The sequence below is a fragment of the Rousettus aegyptiacus genome, unplaced genomic scaffold, assembly GCF_014176215.1.
Source record: "Rousettus aegyptiacus isolate mRouAeg1 unplaced genomic scaffold, mRouAeg1.p scaffold_m13_p_7, whole genome shotgun sequence".
Taxonomy (NCBI): Eukaryota; Metazoa; Chordata; class Mammalia; order Chiroptera; family Pteropodidae; genus Rousettus; species Rousettus aegyptiacus.
Window position 1 is genome coordinate 75,826,875 of NW_023416310.1, and position 17,129 is coordinate 75,844,003.

The following is a 17,129-nucleotide window of genomic DNA, read 5'->3' on the forward strand; positions in this document are numbered from 1 at the left end:
CGGAGGTTGTCCTCTGACTCAGGAGCAGTGAGACTTAGACGAAATAACATGGGCCTGGGTAGCCGGATGCTTTTGGGCGACTTACTCAACCTCTCTGGACCTCAGTTTTCGTATCCGACAAACGAGATGATGATTCCGCACCGTGTTGACGCACGAATTCAGGAATGACAGGTGTGATAGCATATCTGAAACTACCCGGTATATCATACCTGGCACGTTGCAGATGCTCAATAAATCGTTCTTTTTATCCCCATGTTGTTAGTATCTTCTCAAGTTTGTACTGATCTATCCAACCCACGAAGTATCTATCATCTGTCATTAATCTATCGTACTTATCAGCTGTAGCTCTGCCACCTACCTGCCTATCATCTCTCTATCTACCTACCTACCTGTCATCCATCCACCCCGTATTTAATCTTCCCGGGCTCACTGTCTGTGCTTCCATTGCATGGGTTTGTACTGTATTTCTATGTAGGCATCAGTCAATACGTTAATAGGCCGATTAAACCTGGGGGTTGGGGCAAGCCAGACCTCAAAGCTGATGAAGTAGGTATGGTGCGGGCTCGTATCCCCCAGCTTCAAACAATGCTTCCGTCTCGTGCCAGCTGCTGCTTTGATTTCCTTCAGATCGGCTGAAGAAAGGCCCAGAGTGGGAGTTCCCAGGGAAGTCGGGTTCTTCTCCAGGGGTCTCGGGCAGCCTTACCCACACCTTGGCTCTGCAACCCTAGCAGCCTCTGCCCCATCCAGGCCACCTCGTTTCCAGGTGTGACCTCTAGTCTCAGGGCGCCTGAGGTCCATGGCAGTTCAGGAAGTTCAGTCGTACAGATACACTGCCCACGGGTTACTCACTCTGGCGTCTGTCTCCTACGCCACATGGCTACCTGCCCTCTGGAGTGTCCCAGAAAGGCAAAGGCCAGAGTTGGGTGAGTGTTATTCACCCGTGCCTGGATCGCTGTGCATACAGGATACTAATAAGTCAAGATAATGCTGTACGTTTATATAGCGTCTTGCGGTTTTCAGAACTTTTCATTGCCTGTGCCTTATCTTATTTGAGCCATGTTATAATCCTTTGAAGCCATAGGGTTTGTTCCTTTATTCGCATTTTGCAAATGAGGGAGCAGTGCCCAGAGTCACATTCAACTAAGCTATAGAGCCAGCATGAACTGAGATCCTGGCCTTAGGATTCTGAGTCAGATGCTTACCTCACATGCACATTCAATTTAGGGGGAGTTAGGTAGTGATAAAAAACAAAACAAAAACAAACAAACAACAAAAAAAAAGCACAGAGTTCAAGTAAATCAGGTGACTGTGATAGCCTTTGGACTCTCCTCTGGCCTGGGAGGCCATGGTGGGCCAAGGCCACCTAGTACCTATGCGTCAGAGCAAATGCTGCCTGACAGACTGGGGTACCCCACCAACCTGCAGTCCTAGCTGGAAATGGAAGTAATTTTGTCCTGGTTATTTCTGAATGGGTACGAGAACAGGAGACAAACTAAAAGCCACAAAGAAAGTGGTAAAAAGTTTATGAAAAGAAATCCGGAGAAAGGACATTTTAAGCGCGGCCACACTGCACACGATGGGAACGAATTGAACGAACTGAATTTAAATGTCAGAAGTCAGCTGATGCAAAAGGAGTGTTTGATTCTCTGTTAAACATCAGAGTTTTCCTGTACTACTGGTCTGTTCCTGGTAAGATATCGTGAAAAGCTGTCTGCCTAGAAAGCAAAGGTTCTGTGTTTTATCAAAATGATTTTATATGTTTTAGGTCATGTTAATCAGGTCTTTGATTACTTAAAAAAACTGCGTTTTCTCAATGGTAACAGCTAACCCGTATTTGACTTCCATGCAAAGGCAGCAGCAATAAAATCTGTAAAGATTATGGCGCACGTGGCTGAAGTCCATTCTTCTTCTGCCAGAGTTTTGCCATCCTGATGGCCTTGTACCATGGCAACAGTCTGCTCCTAAGTCAGAGAAACTAAGATGAGTAAACGTTGGCTATAAATTAAATGAATGGTCGGGGCTGCGTGAACGGCCGCTGGTTCTTCTCAGCTCCCTGGCAAACCCCATTTTTCTGGTTTCTGCATTCCTTCACCCACTGTAATGCATGTAGCCTGTGCCAGCTGGTACGGTTTATCAATATGTTCTCATTTGCATGTTTGGACCGAAGCCGTCCCTTGCCACCAGGCCGATGCCCTCACGGTGGCAAAGAAACGGTTAGAAACCGTGTTTCCCATTTGACATTTACCTCCCACAGTCTCTAGCGATCAAAGCACCTAGTTCGCTGACCAAAGCATACGAGTCTTGGCGGACAGCCTTGCAGACTTCCTGGAGTTACCACCGTCCGCATCGCCCTTACCCGCCGGCCAGGGTTCAGAGAGCTACTGGAACACTGCATTCAATCGAGCAGAGCAAGAAACACGACAGGCTCCCCGAAAACTGCTTCCCAATGATGATCAGTTTGATTTTTTTTTTCAGGGCGACAGCTTTTGTGGAGGCAACGAGAAGGAGGTCCTGAGAGCGAAGGCCTCGGCCTTGGCCTCGAAGCAGACCCCTCCCTTCCTCCGGCGGGACTCAGGCCTGGGGTGCAGCTTCGCTGGAACGCGCCAGCAAATCAAGTAAACGGAGTCACCAGCGGGCATGGGAAGGGGGGCGGCAGAATCAGACACCCTCGCCTGTTGGCCAGTGGGAAAGGCTTCGCTTTATGCAAGCACTTGCCTTCATCCCATGAGCATCCCGGAGCAGGTATCTGAAGCAAAAGGCAGCTGCCTGCCCTGGTAGACGTGGGGCAGCATGTTGTATACGAGTCAGTTGGAAGGAAGGAAGGGAATTCACATCGATTGGGGAACTATTGTACATCAGGGTCTGCGATGGACATCTCTACAACTTTCGTTTAATCTCATAGCAACTTCCTTTCTTTTCGATGGTGGCAAAGAACACGTAACATAATGCACCGTTGCAACCCCCATTGAACAGTGTGTAATTCAGTGGTGTTGAATTTGCTCACGAGGTCGTACGATCCTCACCACTACGTAGTCCCGGAACATTTTCCTCGCCCCAAAGAGAAACCCCAGACGCATGAAGCAGTCCCTTCCCATCCCCCTCCCTCCAGCCCCGGGCAACCACTAACCTGCTTCGTGCCTCTATGGCTTTGCCTGTACTGTGTGTTCACAAGCTTTTAAGTATCATTATTCTCATTTTATGGTTGAGGAAGCCGTATAGATCAGAGAAGTTTATATCTTGTCCAAGGCCGCAGAGCCGGTAGGTGGTGGATTCTGCACTGAGCTCCCCAGGTGGAGGAGAGATCCCAGGTACTCACATGGCCCTTGGGCTTGGCTTGGACAGGCCTCCAGGAGCATCACGCCCCCGTTAGTGCGTCCAGGGCACAGGGCGGAGGACGGGAGTGGGAATCCTGTGCGGTGGGCCTGTGCAGAATGGAGGCAGGAAGGAGAGGTGTCCCAGGTAGAGGAAGGGTCCCTGGTGTTGACGTGGTGTGGGCAGTCAGCCAGTAGAACCAGGACCCCTTGGTGGGAGGCTCCCTCTTGCTAAGGTGGTGGCTGGGGCAGGGGTAGCACCTGATTCTGGGGGAGCTTCCAGCGCAGCAGGCTGTGGCCCCCCTACCTCAGGTCTAACAGCTTTGTTACTCAGGTTAGCCCGCCAGGAGAACGCTCCAGGAAGCCAGCGACTCAGGTTTCTTTTTCCCCAGAGAAACAGAGACCTGTCTCTGGGTGAAAATCTGTCTTGTCAGCTGTCAACACCCCAGGCTGTCTGGGGGGCTGAGTGACCCAGTGGGAGTTCACGAATGGCCTCGGGTCAGAGGTGGCTGCCAACTGCCACCTCCCGAACAGCTGTGTGAGCCTTTTGTTGGTTTTCTGGGAACCCTTGGGAAGCCAGGTCAGGGTGCTGCACACCCACGCCAGTCTGGGCCTCCATCAGCCTGGGGGGCCACTGCCTGGGCCTTCACCCAAGCCACTGGGGCTCGGGGAGCCCATTTTCTCGTTCCGGGGGTATAGTAGGTGTTTGGGTGTGTTCTTTTGTTACTGCCTTACACTTAAGAGGCCCCTGGCCTCTCCCTCTGAGAGACATTGGTCCTCCACCTTCCCAGCACTACCTGCCCCACCTTGTCACCCTGGGAAGCAGAAGGGGGTTCCCATAGGAGCCCTGGCTCATCCGTGTGAAGGGGACCCCCTTCTCCCTAGTCTCTATCCCCCTGGGGTATGGCATCCCTTGTCCTTGAGGGCCCTCAGCGGGGTTAAGCATTCAGCTAAGAGCCCCACACGGCTGCTGTGAAGGGGCTCTGCCCGCCCCCCGGGGCCTCCGGGACACGGCGGTGGCTGCATCTGCCTGTGTGAGTCCTGTAAGGCGAGCCGTGAGGTGAGGCAGGTGGCTTCCTCCTGGCAATGATCTGTCTGTCTGTGAATGTGACCCCACAGATGTCTGTCTGTCTGCCTCCCTCACACAGAGCCTTTCTCAAAGGAATTTCCAACAGCGACCTGACCCCGTGGGCGAGCCCGCCCCTCGGGGTTCCGATGATGACGGCCCTGCAGTGCCTGGTGGGGCGAGCAGGGATGAAGGAGGGCGGAGTGGGCCTGGCAGACATCTGGCTGCCCTAAAAGGTGGAGCCTGGGGCGAGCACCCCATTCTTGCTTGGCGGGGCGGGCCTGGAAGCTGCCGAGCCCGCGTGAACTTGGGTGAACTTGGGTGACTCATTTTGCCTCAGGGAGTCCTCGCTACCTCCCCGAGTTGTCGTGGGCTTAAACCGGGGGATGCATGCGAAGTGTCCAGTGGATGGGCGGTAAGCCCATGGTCATCCGAGTCCAGTCACTTTAGGCTTTGACCCTTCCGTTTAGCACTGATGCCTCGTGTAGGAAGGAGAGCCCCAGGACTGTCCCCGCCTTTCCTGGGACGTTTCTCTGATCCGTTCTCTCCAGGAGAGGCTAGGTTCTGGCTCTCCGTCCTCTCTGGGAGGAAGGTGCTCACGCCGTGAGACTCTAAAACTGAAGTCCGAGCGGCATTTCTGCTCCTGGTGTGAGGCAGGCAGGCCTCCACGCCCCCGCTGGGTCCCCTGAAGCCCCCTGTCCTCTCTGCTCACCGGCTCGTGCTGAGAGTGGCTGAGCTTGCGTGTCCTGTGGCCCCTGGGACAGGCAGTAGGATGGGGGCTCCTGCTTCACGGCCAGACGGCCTGGGTTCAAAGGCTGGTTCTATCACTAACTGTCAAGGGGGCCTGGGGCACGTGTCTTCACCTCTCTCTGCCTTAACTTCACCCATTCTAAGATGCAGATGTGGCCACCTTACACGTACCCCTCAGGGCTCCTGGTAGATCAGGTGAGCCAATCCACACGTAGAATGCAGGGCAGAGCATGAGGGAGGGAGAGGGCCCCATAATTTTGAGCTGTGGTCAAGGCCTTGAATTCTGTGGCTTTGCCTCCAAACCGCCTGGGCTCTAGGCGAAGTGTGGGGGAGGGGTCTGTTTTCTAGATGTGAGAGACGGGGTGGTGGGAGGCAGGGAGGAAGGACATCTCTCTTGGTGCCCGCTGGGTGTCACCCTCCATCCGAGGTACCTGTCGTATGACAAGAACCCCGTGAGGCTGGCATCTGTTTTGACTTCGTAGCTGAGGAAGTACGTTCAGGGGTTAAACGCCTTCCCAGTGCCACAGTGTCACATGGGCCAGGGTTTGACCCCATTCCCCTCCCCCCTTCCTATTGGCTGAAATGGACAGTTCCTGAACAGAGGGGGGACTGCTTTTTAAGACGTAGTCATTATGTCCCTGTGCGCATGTATTCGTAAGAGCTGCCATAAGCGATCGTGCGGCGATGTCTAAAGATTACATTCAGAATACCGCGTCCCAAACTGCTCTGAAAACTCTCAGGTCGCGTTGCTCACCTGCTGATGGTGGCTCCGCCATCAGTCTGTCCCTCTGCCGACCTGGGGATTTGGTCGCCGGGGGTCATCGTTTACGGCCGCAAGAAAGTCAGATTGGCGGCGTGCTCTACGACGGTCGTCACTTCATGGTTGTTAACCGCCTTTCATTAAGAGCGTTCATTTGGCCAGGGCCTTGCTTCCCTTCACATCACAAGCCATCGAGGACCGTCCGTCTCCTGTTTCCTGGGACCTAAAATCTTCTTCAGCAACAATCAACAGCGCTGTTTTCGTGAGCAGCAGTTCCGTGGGCTCAGGCAGACAATGCTTCCTGTAGAAATGGGAGCTGGGGGAGGGCCGTGGGCAGAGAGGCGATCCAGCTGTTAGACCGGAGATGCCATTGGGGTGGGCGCCTCTGGCTGTCGTCGAGGGGCAGGAAGCCCCTGGAGATGTGCAGAGTGGGACAGCCCAAGAGAGGGGTCTAAGTCAGGGGTCTCGGCTCGAAGAGAGGAGCGTTAGGGTCGGCGGCAGACACTTGGCACAGGCGTCTGGAGCCAGCTGCTCACGTGAGTGGGGAATGGGGATTCAGAGGAAGGCAAAGGCCCAGGGGAATCACAAGGCCAAAGCGGTGGACGTGGCTCGCCATCATTCTCATTTGTGGACTGTCGTTCCCAGACAACAGAAAGGGCGGCCGGGCCCAGCCCTGACTGGCCTCGTGGCCTTTCCACACCCAGGAGCCGCCTTTCCGAGAGCAGAGTGGGTGACGAGAAGAGACACTACTGGGGAGTGGGGGGCCGTGCCTGAGGCAGGAGGCAGAGGCGAATGGACGGACGTCCCCACACGCGAATGCTAAGGTGGGTGGCGGTCGGGTGGGGGGAGCAAAGAGATCAGCAACATCGCCCAAAATCCAGAGAGGAAAAAAAAAAACGAGCAGACTTAGGCTGGGTCATCAGTTTGTTGATTCAGCCGTGGAGCCAGCGCCTCTTTGGTCAGAGGCATGACCTAATCCTTGAATAAATTCTCTTTAACTTCCTGCAGGTACGTGCGTCGGAGGGAGGTGGGGTGAGTAGAGAGGCCGAAACCGGCTTCAGAAGACTGAGAAAAGCCGCCGTTGGCTCAGACGACCTTTTCCTTAGGCCTGTGAGGGTCCGCCGCAGAAATCTCCTCTGCCGCCTGACCGCTCTGTGAGTGGATGTCATTTGCAGCGACGGTCCTAGCCAACACTGATTACGCTCGCTGTCCTGAGCGGTTCGCACGGAGGGATGCATTAACGCCTCACAGCAGCTCCGTGAAGCGGGTGCCGTTACCCCGGTTTGTGCTAGTGAGGGTTCTCCGAGAAGCAGAGGCCGAGGTGGGATTCGACGTGGCGGAGGTTTACAGGGCAGAGTGTCTGTCCAGGGTGACGGTAGGTCCGACAGCCGTCGGAAGGAGCGAGGGAGGGCAGGACAGAGTGGGTCGGAAGAGCATCAGCCAGCAAGCAGGGCAGTTCCGAGAACTTGTCGGCCAGGCCGATGGGAGTCTCTGCGGAAGGAGCAGGTGTCCTGTTGGGCTGGGCTGGAACCGATACCCCCTCCACGCTGAGTCACTGGCCGGGCGCAGCCTGGAGGACGCGTGGCCCCGGGCAGGCTGCCCCACGCTTCGGTTCACGCGCATGGGGCAGGAGGAAGCGGATCCGTGAAACCACCCAGAAGAGCTTCCTCTTCCCGCTGCTCGGGGCCCAGGTCCCTCGCTTAGTTCTTTATGGGACTCCTGCCAATGATCCAGAAAGCCAGGTCGTGAGGGCCTTAACGCCCCGCATGGAGAGAGAAACCTAGGCTGAGATCATCAGGTCGGGGAGTTGGGAGGAGGGCTCCCCTTAGAACCAAGCCTCGTGCTCTGAGCAGACCAGACAGCCTGAGGAGCTGTTCCTCAGCATCTCTGGATAGTTCTAGAACATTACTGAGAACCCCAAGACGCTGGTTTTGGACTTTTTTTTTTTTTTCTGTCCCTTTTCACGTTGTGTGACCCCTGGTGGCCGCTCCTAGGAGGTGGGTGAGACCAGGACCTAGTTTTCACTGAGCACCTACTGTGTGCTCACCCCTGTACTAGACAGGGCCCACTCTTCCACCCGGAGGAAGGAAAGGTGCCAGGTGCTGGCTGTCCAGGTCAGCTCCGCAGTAAAGTCCCAGGTACGTGCCCTTGTCGGCGCTGTGCAAACTCACTGATGCGGTCATTCGGCGAGGAGTCCCCGAGTGCCCGCCACGGGCAGGCGCTGCGTGAGCCGTGGGTATGCGTGGGGACATAAAGGGGACGGGGGCCTTCCCCTTCAGGGAGCCTGCCATCCCGGGGGCACGTGGACGCCGCAGGTGCTCGCGGACCGGCGCGCAGATGCGGAACATGCGGAGAAGGGAGGTCGGCCCCGCTCGAGCTCGGGAGGCCTCCCAGGAGTGATGACGCCGATACGCCGTCTCCAAGGGCGGGTTGAGGTTTGCCACTGGGCTCGGCGGCAAGGGCATTCTAAGGAGCGGGACAGTGTGTGCAGCGCGTGGACACAGGAAACACCACGAGGGGAGCCGAAGATGGACACCTAGGAGCAGACAGAGGCGACGGGTAGGGAGCAGGCCATGACGGCCTTGTGGGCCTGGCTCTGCACGTGAGATTATATCATATACACCGTATCAGAGCTTTATATGGAGCCCAACAGAATAGAATCAACAGCAATGACAGCCGTGACTATCATATAGATATACTAATGACTGTAATTATTATCCCGGTTTGTAGAACCAAGTGCTTACTACATGCCGGGTATTTCTAAGGGCTTCACCTGAGTTAATGTGTTCGCCCTTAAGTTTAACCCTTGACGCTGTGACCGACGGGTGTGGCCGTGTGCCCCGCTGTACAGACGAGGACGCAAAGGCACGGGAGCGTAGTAGGTGGCCGGTGTGGGCCCGGGAAGCCTGACCGCGGGGCGCACACCCGCCGCTGCTTTTTGCCGACTGAAGAAAAGCGAATGCGGGAAGCTAAGCCTGGCGGACGCGGTGGGCATTTCAGTGATTCGCAGCCTCTGAGATTTGGTTTTCACGTCGTGCTTCGGTGTGGGGCCATTGTGAGGAGGAGTGAGTGAGCCTTTCCAGGGTTCTGAGATCTCAGGATGAAAACTTTCTGTCTCTTAAGAGCCAGACTGCGAATAGTTCACAGTCTTTCCACTGTCGATTTGCCTGGTTAACGTCTGTCCAAACTGGTTAACGTCTGTCCAAACGTCACGGCTTACTCCCCAGAGCCTGCTTGCTGACAGCAGGAATGCTCTGAGCTGCCTGCTCTGCGGACACCAGGTTGGCCTGGGGCCCTGGGGGACAGAGGGCAGGGCAGGCGCCAGGCCCGGTCCTGGGGTGGTCTCTGTCGTGGAATGTAGCAGTGCCTCCCCCCCCCCCCCAGTCTCCTTCTCTCCTGGGGAGGCTAACGTTACTGATCTGTCCTACAGAGCTGGCCAGGTGCCTGGCGGTCTATAGCTATTACCGCCTGTAATCTCTGCAACAGGCAGGAGGTCTTAGCCTCCCCATTTTTCACATGAGGAAACTGAGGCTTATGGAGGTGAAGACTCTTGCCCGAGATCATACAGCCAATAAATGGCAGAGCCGGAATCCGAACCCAGTCCGGCTGGCTGTCGAACCCACTCGCTGCCCCCACACGACTCCAATCTTGTCAGGATTATCATCCCTGGGGAGAGGCGCAGAGAGGTGTTGTCGTTCACCCAAGGTCACACAGCAAGTACGTGGCAGCCGCGAGGCTGTCGCTCAAGCCAGTCCAACTCCGAAGGTCCACCCGGGCTCAGCCTGGAGCCTGAGGACGTCAGGGCACAGGCCCCGGAAATCGGGGAATCTTTTGTTCTCCATTCCTCAGTCCCTAATCCTGTCGCCCACCCCTAGCTTTGTGGGTCTGGAGATGGGGAAACAGAGGGTTGTTCTGCCTTTTCTGCCCATTCACCCAGTGGTGGGGGGCCCTGACTCCGCGGGGCTGGAGTGAACGCCGAATCAAAAATCAGAATTCTGGGTCCAGTCCTTGCGTGCCCCTCTTGACCTTGGTCAAGTCACTCATTTGAGGGGTGATGAGTGCTCTGTTGGCATCTCAGGGGAGCTAGGAGGAGGATCAAGCAACGTGAAGGCTCAGAAAGGGCTTTGACAACAGCTGGGGGTGCAGGACATGGGGGCGGTGCGAGCATTATTACCGACCCCCCTGCGGCCTCTACCGGCACTGGGCACCGCGCAGGCCTCAGTCCAGACCCAGTCAGTGGGCGGCTGGTCCGGCCTGTTGGGGCACATTTCTCACAGGTTTCCCGCCCTCCAGCCCTCTCTGAGACTTCTGCCTCCCGCCCCATTCCCTCAGGGGGAGACACCGGAGAGGCTAACCCAGCTGTCTTTGTGACAAAAACCAAAAGTAAATAAAAGAATATTTACTGAGTACCTGTGACTGGCCAGTCACTTGAGGTATTTAATCCTTGAGGTATTTAACCCTGAGACTATTTCCCTGTTTAGTCTGATGAAAGCCAGGCTCAGAGGGGCCCAGTGCTCAAGGGCATGGAGCTGGAGAGAGGGGGCCAGGATTCCAGCTCTGGGCTGTCTCACTTGCTGGGGATCCGGACTCTACTCCCTCCCATTCTGCACACCCTCCTGGCCTGATAGCTTGGGGCTGCGGCTGTCTGTCTGTGCAGGAGGCAGAAACTAGGGTTAACAAGTTGGGCTGGGAGCCCTGCCTGTTCCTCCAGGTTGCCAAGGATATTCAATTACCAGAAGAAATGGAGACTCTGGGAACAGCTCTGCCCCCCGGAACCTTCATCACGGCCGCATCCCAGCCTCTGAGCACCAGGTGGGCCTGCAGGCCGGCGGAGGCCTTCGTCTGGACCAGCGCAGGGCCCTGACTACTGCGGGCCGCCCTTTGACGAGGGTGGGAAAGGACGCAGCACTTGGGGTCAGAGATGCTGCCTGGGGGGGGGGGGGTCCACCCCAAACCAGCCTGTGCTTCTGGACAGGTCTCAGCACCTCTCTGACCACAGCCTCACCTCACTGCAGTGTGGGAGGGATAAATGAGTCACCGTGTGGAAGAGCTCCAAACTGAAGGCTCTGGGTAGGGCCTGCGGCATAATTTGCAGGACCCCACGCGAACATGAAAATGTGGGTTCCCTCGTTGAGATAATTATGAATTTCGAGGCGGCGGTAGCCGAGTACGACACCGTGCGCTGGGCCTTTGGAAGCGCCGGGCCAATGCAGGCACAGGTGGCCTGAAGCCAGGCCTGGCGCTGGGGGCCGGAGCAGCGGGGCGTGTCCTGCTCTGGCGTCAGCCGCTCGCCCCCCGCCCGCCGCGCGCTGAGACCCGAGCGGCGGGTCCTGCGGCGCATTCGGCGGGACACCTGCGCCATCTAGCGGCAGCGCGGCGAGCAGCACTCCCCGCTCACAGCGCGCCGGCTGCAGCCTCGGTACCTCCTCACCCGGCGTGCGGGTGGTTAAGAAGAGCACCTGCCGCATTCGTCGCCCATCACTCACGACGTCCTCCACCATGTCCTCCAGGATCTCTTACATGAGTCCTACTCTTTCAATAGTTCCTTAGTCCACTGACCCCTCTGTTTTTGGCGAGGTTCAATGAGGTCCCCGCCGTCCTTCCCAGAGCTGTTCCCTTTTCGGGCCTCTGGAGGCACCCTGCCTCCAGCTCCATTTTCCTTCTCCACGCTCTCGGAGCCCTTCTGCGGCTCTCTGCCGCCTGCAGGCGAAGCCCATTGCCTTAGCCTGGCGCCCAAGGCCGTCCCGCCCACAGCCCCAGCCGCCTCTCCACCTTTCCGCCATGGCCTACAGCTTATCCTTCAAACACACGTCTCATCCTGACACGCTCCCCCACCTGGGGTCCCCTCCTCCTTCCGGTTTGGCCTCTCCGGTCCCTACCTCTGATGAGAATCCTCAGAGGTGCCATCCTGGGTGTGAACAGCGGTTCAGAGACGGAGACAAAAGTCTGTTGGGGTCCGAGGTGGCCAGGTAAGGGTGCGCATGGGATGGTCTGTGGGATCGGACCTGCTGGCCTGCAACTTGCCTCTGCCCCTCCTGCGTCCGCTTCCTTGTCAATAAAGTAGACCCAACTTTCCTTGTCGAAATCGCAGGCCCCTTTTTTTTTTTTTATCAGCGGGGGGATAGCTCAGATTGTGTGCTTCCTTCCTCGCGCTGGGCGTGGTGAGTTCCCCATCCTGGCACTGGACTCACATCACAATCACCTGGGCAGCTTCTAAAGCATCCTGATGCCGGGGCTCCGCCCTCAGAGGTTCTACTTCAATTGGCCTGGGCTGGGCCCCAGGCGCTGGCACTTTTCAAGCCCTCAGGTGATTGCTATGTGCAGCCGGGGAGAAAACCCATGGCCTAGAGGTTGTACAGCCTCCTGATGCAGGTTCGGACGCACATGGGAAGGGTCCCCAGTGTAGATCCTCTGCTTGGGCCTAAGTGTATGCCTTGCTGGGGGCCAACTGCATGCCCTGCGGCCTAGATGACCACATGGGAAGCCCAAATAGAGAAGCAGGGCTGGGTCCCTTGAGTTTCCCGCCATGAGAGGCCGTGGTCAACGGCAAGCAGACTGGGAGGACTTCACGCATGCGCGTTATGTGATGGCCGTCTCTCTAGCGATCCCTGAGTACGTGAGGCTTTTCCCTTCTCTCCGTCTGTTTTCTCATCTGCTGTTCGGATTCAGAGCATCTCTGGACTGACTAAGATGAATGAGGTTTGCGGGAAGTACCCTCAGTTCCTTAGGGCGAGGCAGACTTCCCTAGGAAGGTTCTAGGACAGAGTGGAGAGTTTAATCTATGGAGATGTGCTACCTTAGTCAGGCCTCTTTACTTCTCAGAGCTTCAGTGTCCTCACCAGCAAAACCAGGACTCTACCTTCTAGAACGTTCTACTGTGAGCGCGAACTAAGTAAATGTCTACAAAGCCCCTAGTGCAACACCGAGCACGTGATGTAGTTCAGTGAATTGCTTTCCTTTCAAGAATCCCACTCTTAGGCTCGTGGTCTTTTTAATGTGACATCAGATAGGGACCACAAGACTCATCCTGTCCAACAGAAGTAGTAAGTTTCTGCTTAGAGGCCGAAGCGCCTCGATCAACTCCTGGACCCCATGTCCCTCAGCAGGACGCTGGCTACCTCTTCATCTCTGTGTCCCAGCCACGCCGCACGAGGCCCCGGACTGTCTACACGAGAGGGTCTTGGGACTGACAATATGGTCGGGAGGGAGGTGTGGTGAAGAGTTTTGCGTGCGGTCGCAGTATTTGCTTTTGAGCTGCGCGTTTGCTGTGGGGGAGGGAGAGGGGGCTGGAGAGGATCACGTAGTGCCCGGCGCAAAGGCAGTACCTATAACTGGGCGCCAAGTGAACGGACTAGCCGTCCCTGTTCACGGCGTGCCTCTCCCGCCCGATGGAGTCACGGAAGAAGTGACGGGTAAGAGTGTAAGAAACAGTTCTGTTTATTGACTAGAAGATGGTATAAAATTACAGCAACCTGCAGGCATTCTGGGCTTTCGGGGAGGGACATGCAGTGCTGGGCTCTAGCGGGAGATGGAGTGGAGGCGTGGGCCACCGGGTATCGGCTCCCTTCCTGGGCGGTCGAGGGCCCTCCTTGCACCACCAGCACAGATGCCGGGGTGAGAGAGAATCATGGGTCCTTGCCTCTGGGGGCAAAGGCCGTGGGCAGTTTGGGTCACCAGATGATGCCATGCTTGATGCTTCAGTCCTAGCCTACCTACGTCAAGTGCTGGCTCCCCCAATGCAGTCATGGCAGTTCACGTTGCTCGTTCTTCCAACCAAAGGAAGGCAAACAGGCACGTTGGTTTGGGAGGCCGTCCGAGGATGGTGTGCATTTGGCTCAGGTCATCTTGCTCCCAGATACCTCGGAGTCTCCTGGACCTGGAAGCACTGGGCTAGGGCAAGGAGAAAAGTGTGCAAGATGGTTTAAGCTCAGGCAGAGGGACCTGCAGTGTGAGGAGGTGAGCATGCTTCCAATTTCATCTTGTCTCTCTCGAGAAGAGGGAGGAGGAAGAGTCGGCAATCCGAGGCTGAGCCACGTGACGCTGGGTTCCACAGAAAGTCTTCGGCAGAGAATTCTCCCAAAGTGCAAGAGGTGATTCCGTCCCGCGAGTTGGTGTGTAAGATCGGAACGAGGGCAGATCAGGGTGTCAAGGTGGTGCTCGTACGGCGTCTCCGAGAGCCGGATGGCTGTGTCCGCGGTTACATGACATTTTGGAACAGCTGGAGGGACCTCATGATATTGTCATCCTAGGAAGGGAGGAGGGGGGAGAGAGGGAGGCATGAGGATTCTCTGAGGCCCCTCCGGTGAGCAAACTTCCGGCACAGTGTCCTGGGCAGAAAGGACTCTGCAGGGGCAGGAGGAACCGGGGGGCAAGCGGAAGGGACCTAGAAAGCGATGGACACGAGGCAAGAAGCACCTTGGGAAATCCAGAAAAAGCGAATTTTCTAGTGAAACGGTGACTATTGCTTCTTTTAAGCAGCTCTGGGCAACTGCATTTTATCAAATGATTTTACTGCATCCACTGCGATGGTCATATATATGTTTTTCTTTTTTATTCTATTATGTCATTAATTACATTGATTAATTCCTGAATATTAAACCTAGCTAGCATTCCTTTAATAAACCCTATTTCTTCATGATGTATTATGTGCTTTGTACTTATGGCTGAATTTGATTTTTTTTTTTTTTTGCCTCTATGTCCAGAAGGGATATTATTAGACTGAAAAATTTTTTAATCTCCTAATGGCTTTGTCAAGTTTCCAGATTAGAGTTATTATAATCTCATAAATCCAACTGAAACATTTCCCCTCTTTCTCTATCCTCTGAGTTTATCTAAGATTAGTAACATTTCTTCCTTAAATGGAAGAATTTACCAGTGAAGGCATCTGAGCCTGCCATTTTCTCTGTGGAAAAGTTTTAAGCTACAGATTCGATTTCTTTTTTTAATAGACATAGGACTATTCAGAGTTTCGATTTCTTTTTTTGTGGTTGTTAGTGTTGATATGTTGTATTTCACGGGTCAGAAAAGATAATATTTTGAATTAAAATAGAATGATAATATGACATCGAATTTTTGAGGTTCTGAAGTAGTACTCAGCTAAAGCGGTAGAGGAAAACTTATTTTTTTAAAACCTAGAGAATTGAATTAAATTGAATTAAAAGAAAAAAAGGGAAGGAAATGATTTAGAGCCCAAATTAATGAAACAGAAAGCAAACCTACAATAAGGACAAAAATTGATTCTGGGTATATGAAATCTTCAATAGTTTCTAGAACAGCGACGTCATTAGAACATTGCCTCGTCATTAAGCGTATATACTGGATCTAGAGTCAGGCTGCATAGACTCATCCTGGCTCTGCCACTTACCAGCTGAGTGGCCTTAGGCAAGTTACTTAATCTCTTTGTGCCTCAGTTTCATCATGTGTAAAATGGCAGTGATCACAGTATCTGTTTATATAATAGGTTTTGGGGAAAAAAGTGAGTTAACTGATGAATAGCTGTAGAAGTCGCTCATGTGAGACACTGATTAAAAAACTGTTAAGCAAAGTAAAAAAAAAAAAATGCATACCACAGCAGGGCATGGTATTTAAGATGAGAAGGATGGAGTTCGTCTTCCATCTCTGCCACTTGTCGTGCCGTAGCTACGTCTCCTAACCTGGCAGTGCCTCCGTTTCTCTCTTCTTTAAAATGAGTGTGATGAACAGACTGCTGCTCAGCCAGTTCGCAATGATTAAAATGTTGAAATGTCTCTAACCTGTTGGTGGATAGCTGCTGACCTTAGCCTCCTCCCGCCTCTGCATCCTGCCAGCATCTTTCCCTCTGGCTACCTGGTAACCGGCTCAGGATGCCCGGACCACCCAGCGATCCATTCACTAACGGGGTAATAACTCGTTTAGCAGAAGTCCGCTAGGGCACTGCTCTAGGGCATTGGGTCACGGTCGGTTCAGAGTGGTCAATTCTCAGTCCATTCTAGTTATTAAATAGTTGGACCATCACTCTGGATATAGCGCCTCTCCCTCTCAGGCTTGTTGTGAGGTCCATGTAATGTACCTGAGACTCGGCAGGTGCTCAGCATGCGTTAATAACTTCTCCCCTGCTTTCTGGTGTTTGTGGTTCTGTTGGGACGGAGGTCAGAGTAACTGTGTACCTTTCTGAAATAAGGTAGGGGCATAAATGCATGTGTCTAAACTAGATGGAAGCGGTTCTTTTTAGTTTAGTCTCTGGTGGACTCTGGGGCCGGTCTGTCCTTTATAATGAAGCTGTGGTCCAAAGACCGGCAGCATCAGCATCACCGGGGACAGTGTCAGGAGACAGGCAGCTCCAGCCCCATCCGGAGACCTACCGGTGAGAATCTGCATCTTAAGGGGAGCTTCCGGGAGGTTGGTATGCACATCAAAGGTTGAGAAGCATCAGTCCAGGTCCAGGGCATTTGTATTAAAAATGAAGATTGCTGGAACCCCCAGCCTGGATCTGGAGTCTCTGGGATTGAAGCCTGGAAAACGTACATTTTCGGAACCAACCCAGGCACTTCTTTTGCACACTGTGCTTTGAGAATCACAGCTTTAGATTTTTTTTTTCACCCCAGCAGTATACGTCCTCATCATCTGGGGAGTGGGTCAGCAAGCCAGAGGCAGGTTGAAAAATGATGGCGTAGCCCACTTGGGAAGTCTGTAGTTTCACAGAGACCCCTCTGGGCTTCTTAGGTTGTCTGGCTCAGCCTGTGCTTGGCCAAGACTGACCACTAGTCATCGTAGGGAGCGGAGGTTGTTGCTGGTGTTGGTGTTGCTGGTGGCTCTGACCTGGGGTGGTGTCAACAGGCCCCCATACCTCCTTGCCTAGATGTAGAGCTACTGAGCCCTGAGATCTCTCCTTACCTCCTGACAGGATTCGAGAAATTCATCTAAAGTCACAATGCCATCTTTATTTTTGTCCATTTTCTGAAAGACACAAAAGGAAGCATTTTAAATAACCTGGTAATCTGCGTCCCCAAACTTGGTTTTTACTAATCAGAGGTGCCCCGAGAATTCACTGGCCAGACACCGCTGGTATTGACTGGCCGCACACCTCTCCCCAGGCCCTGGGTTCAGCACGCGACCTTCCTTAAAATGAAAAGGTGCTGACAGCCTGTCACGCCTTCCCCACACTTTTCTAGCCTGCCCATCTGGCAGAAGGAACGCCGGACATAAGGGTTTCTATTTCTATCTCTGTCACTTGCTGTGTGACCTCGAGTGAGTCTTTAAGCCT

The 17,129-nt window shown here is 54.3% G+C and overlaps 1 protein-coding gene across 3 annotated transcripts in view; it reads right to left on the bottom strand.

Annotated features, from left to right (window-relative positions):
• Nucleotides 1–12,809: 12,809 nt before the first annotated feature.
• KCNIP1 (potassium voltage-gated channel interacting protein 1) overlaps nucleotides 12,810–17,129 on the bottom strand; it is a 247,124-nt gene continuing 242,804 nt past the window's right edge. Inside the window, exons 7-8 of one of the 3 annotated variants that reach the window (XM_016160169.2) lie at nucleotides 16,760–16,822; nucleotides 12,810–14,132 (exon numbers count right to left, since the gene is read on the bottom strand). In XM_016160169.2, coding sequence (XP_016015655.1) covers nucleotides 14,085–14,132; nucleotides 16,760–16,822 — 111 coding nt within the window. In that variant the 3' untranslated portion in view covers nucleotides 12,810–14,084. Of the gene's footprint in view, nucleotides 14,133–16,092; nucleotides 16,378–16,759; nucleotides 16,823–17,129 lie in introns of those variants that run through there. The other 2 variants (XM_016160170.2, XM_016160168.2) reach the window with 2 other exon arrangements.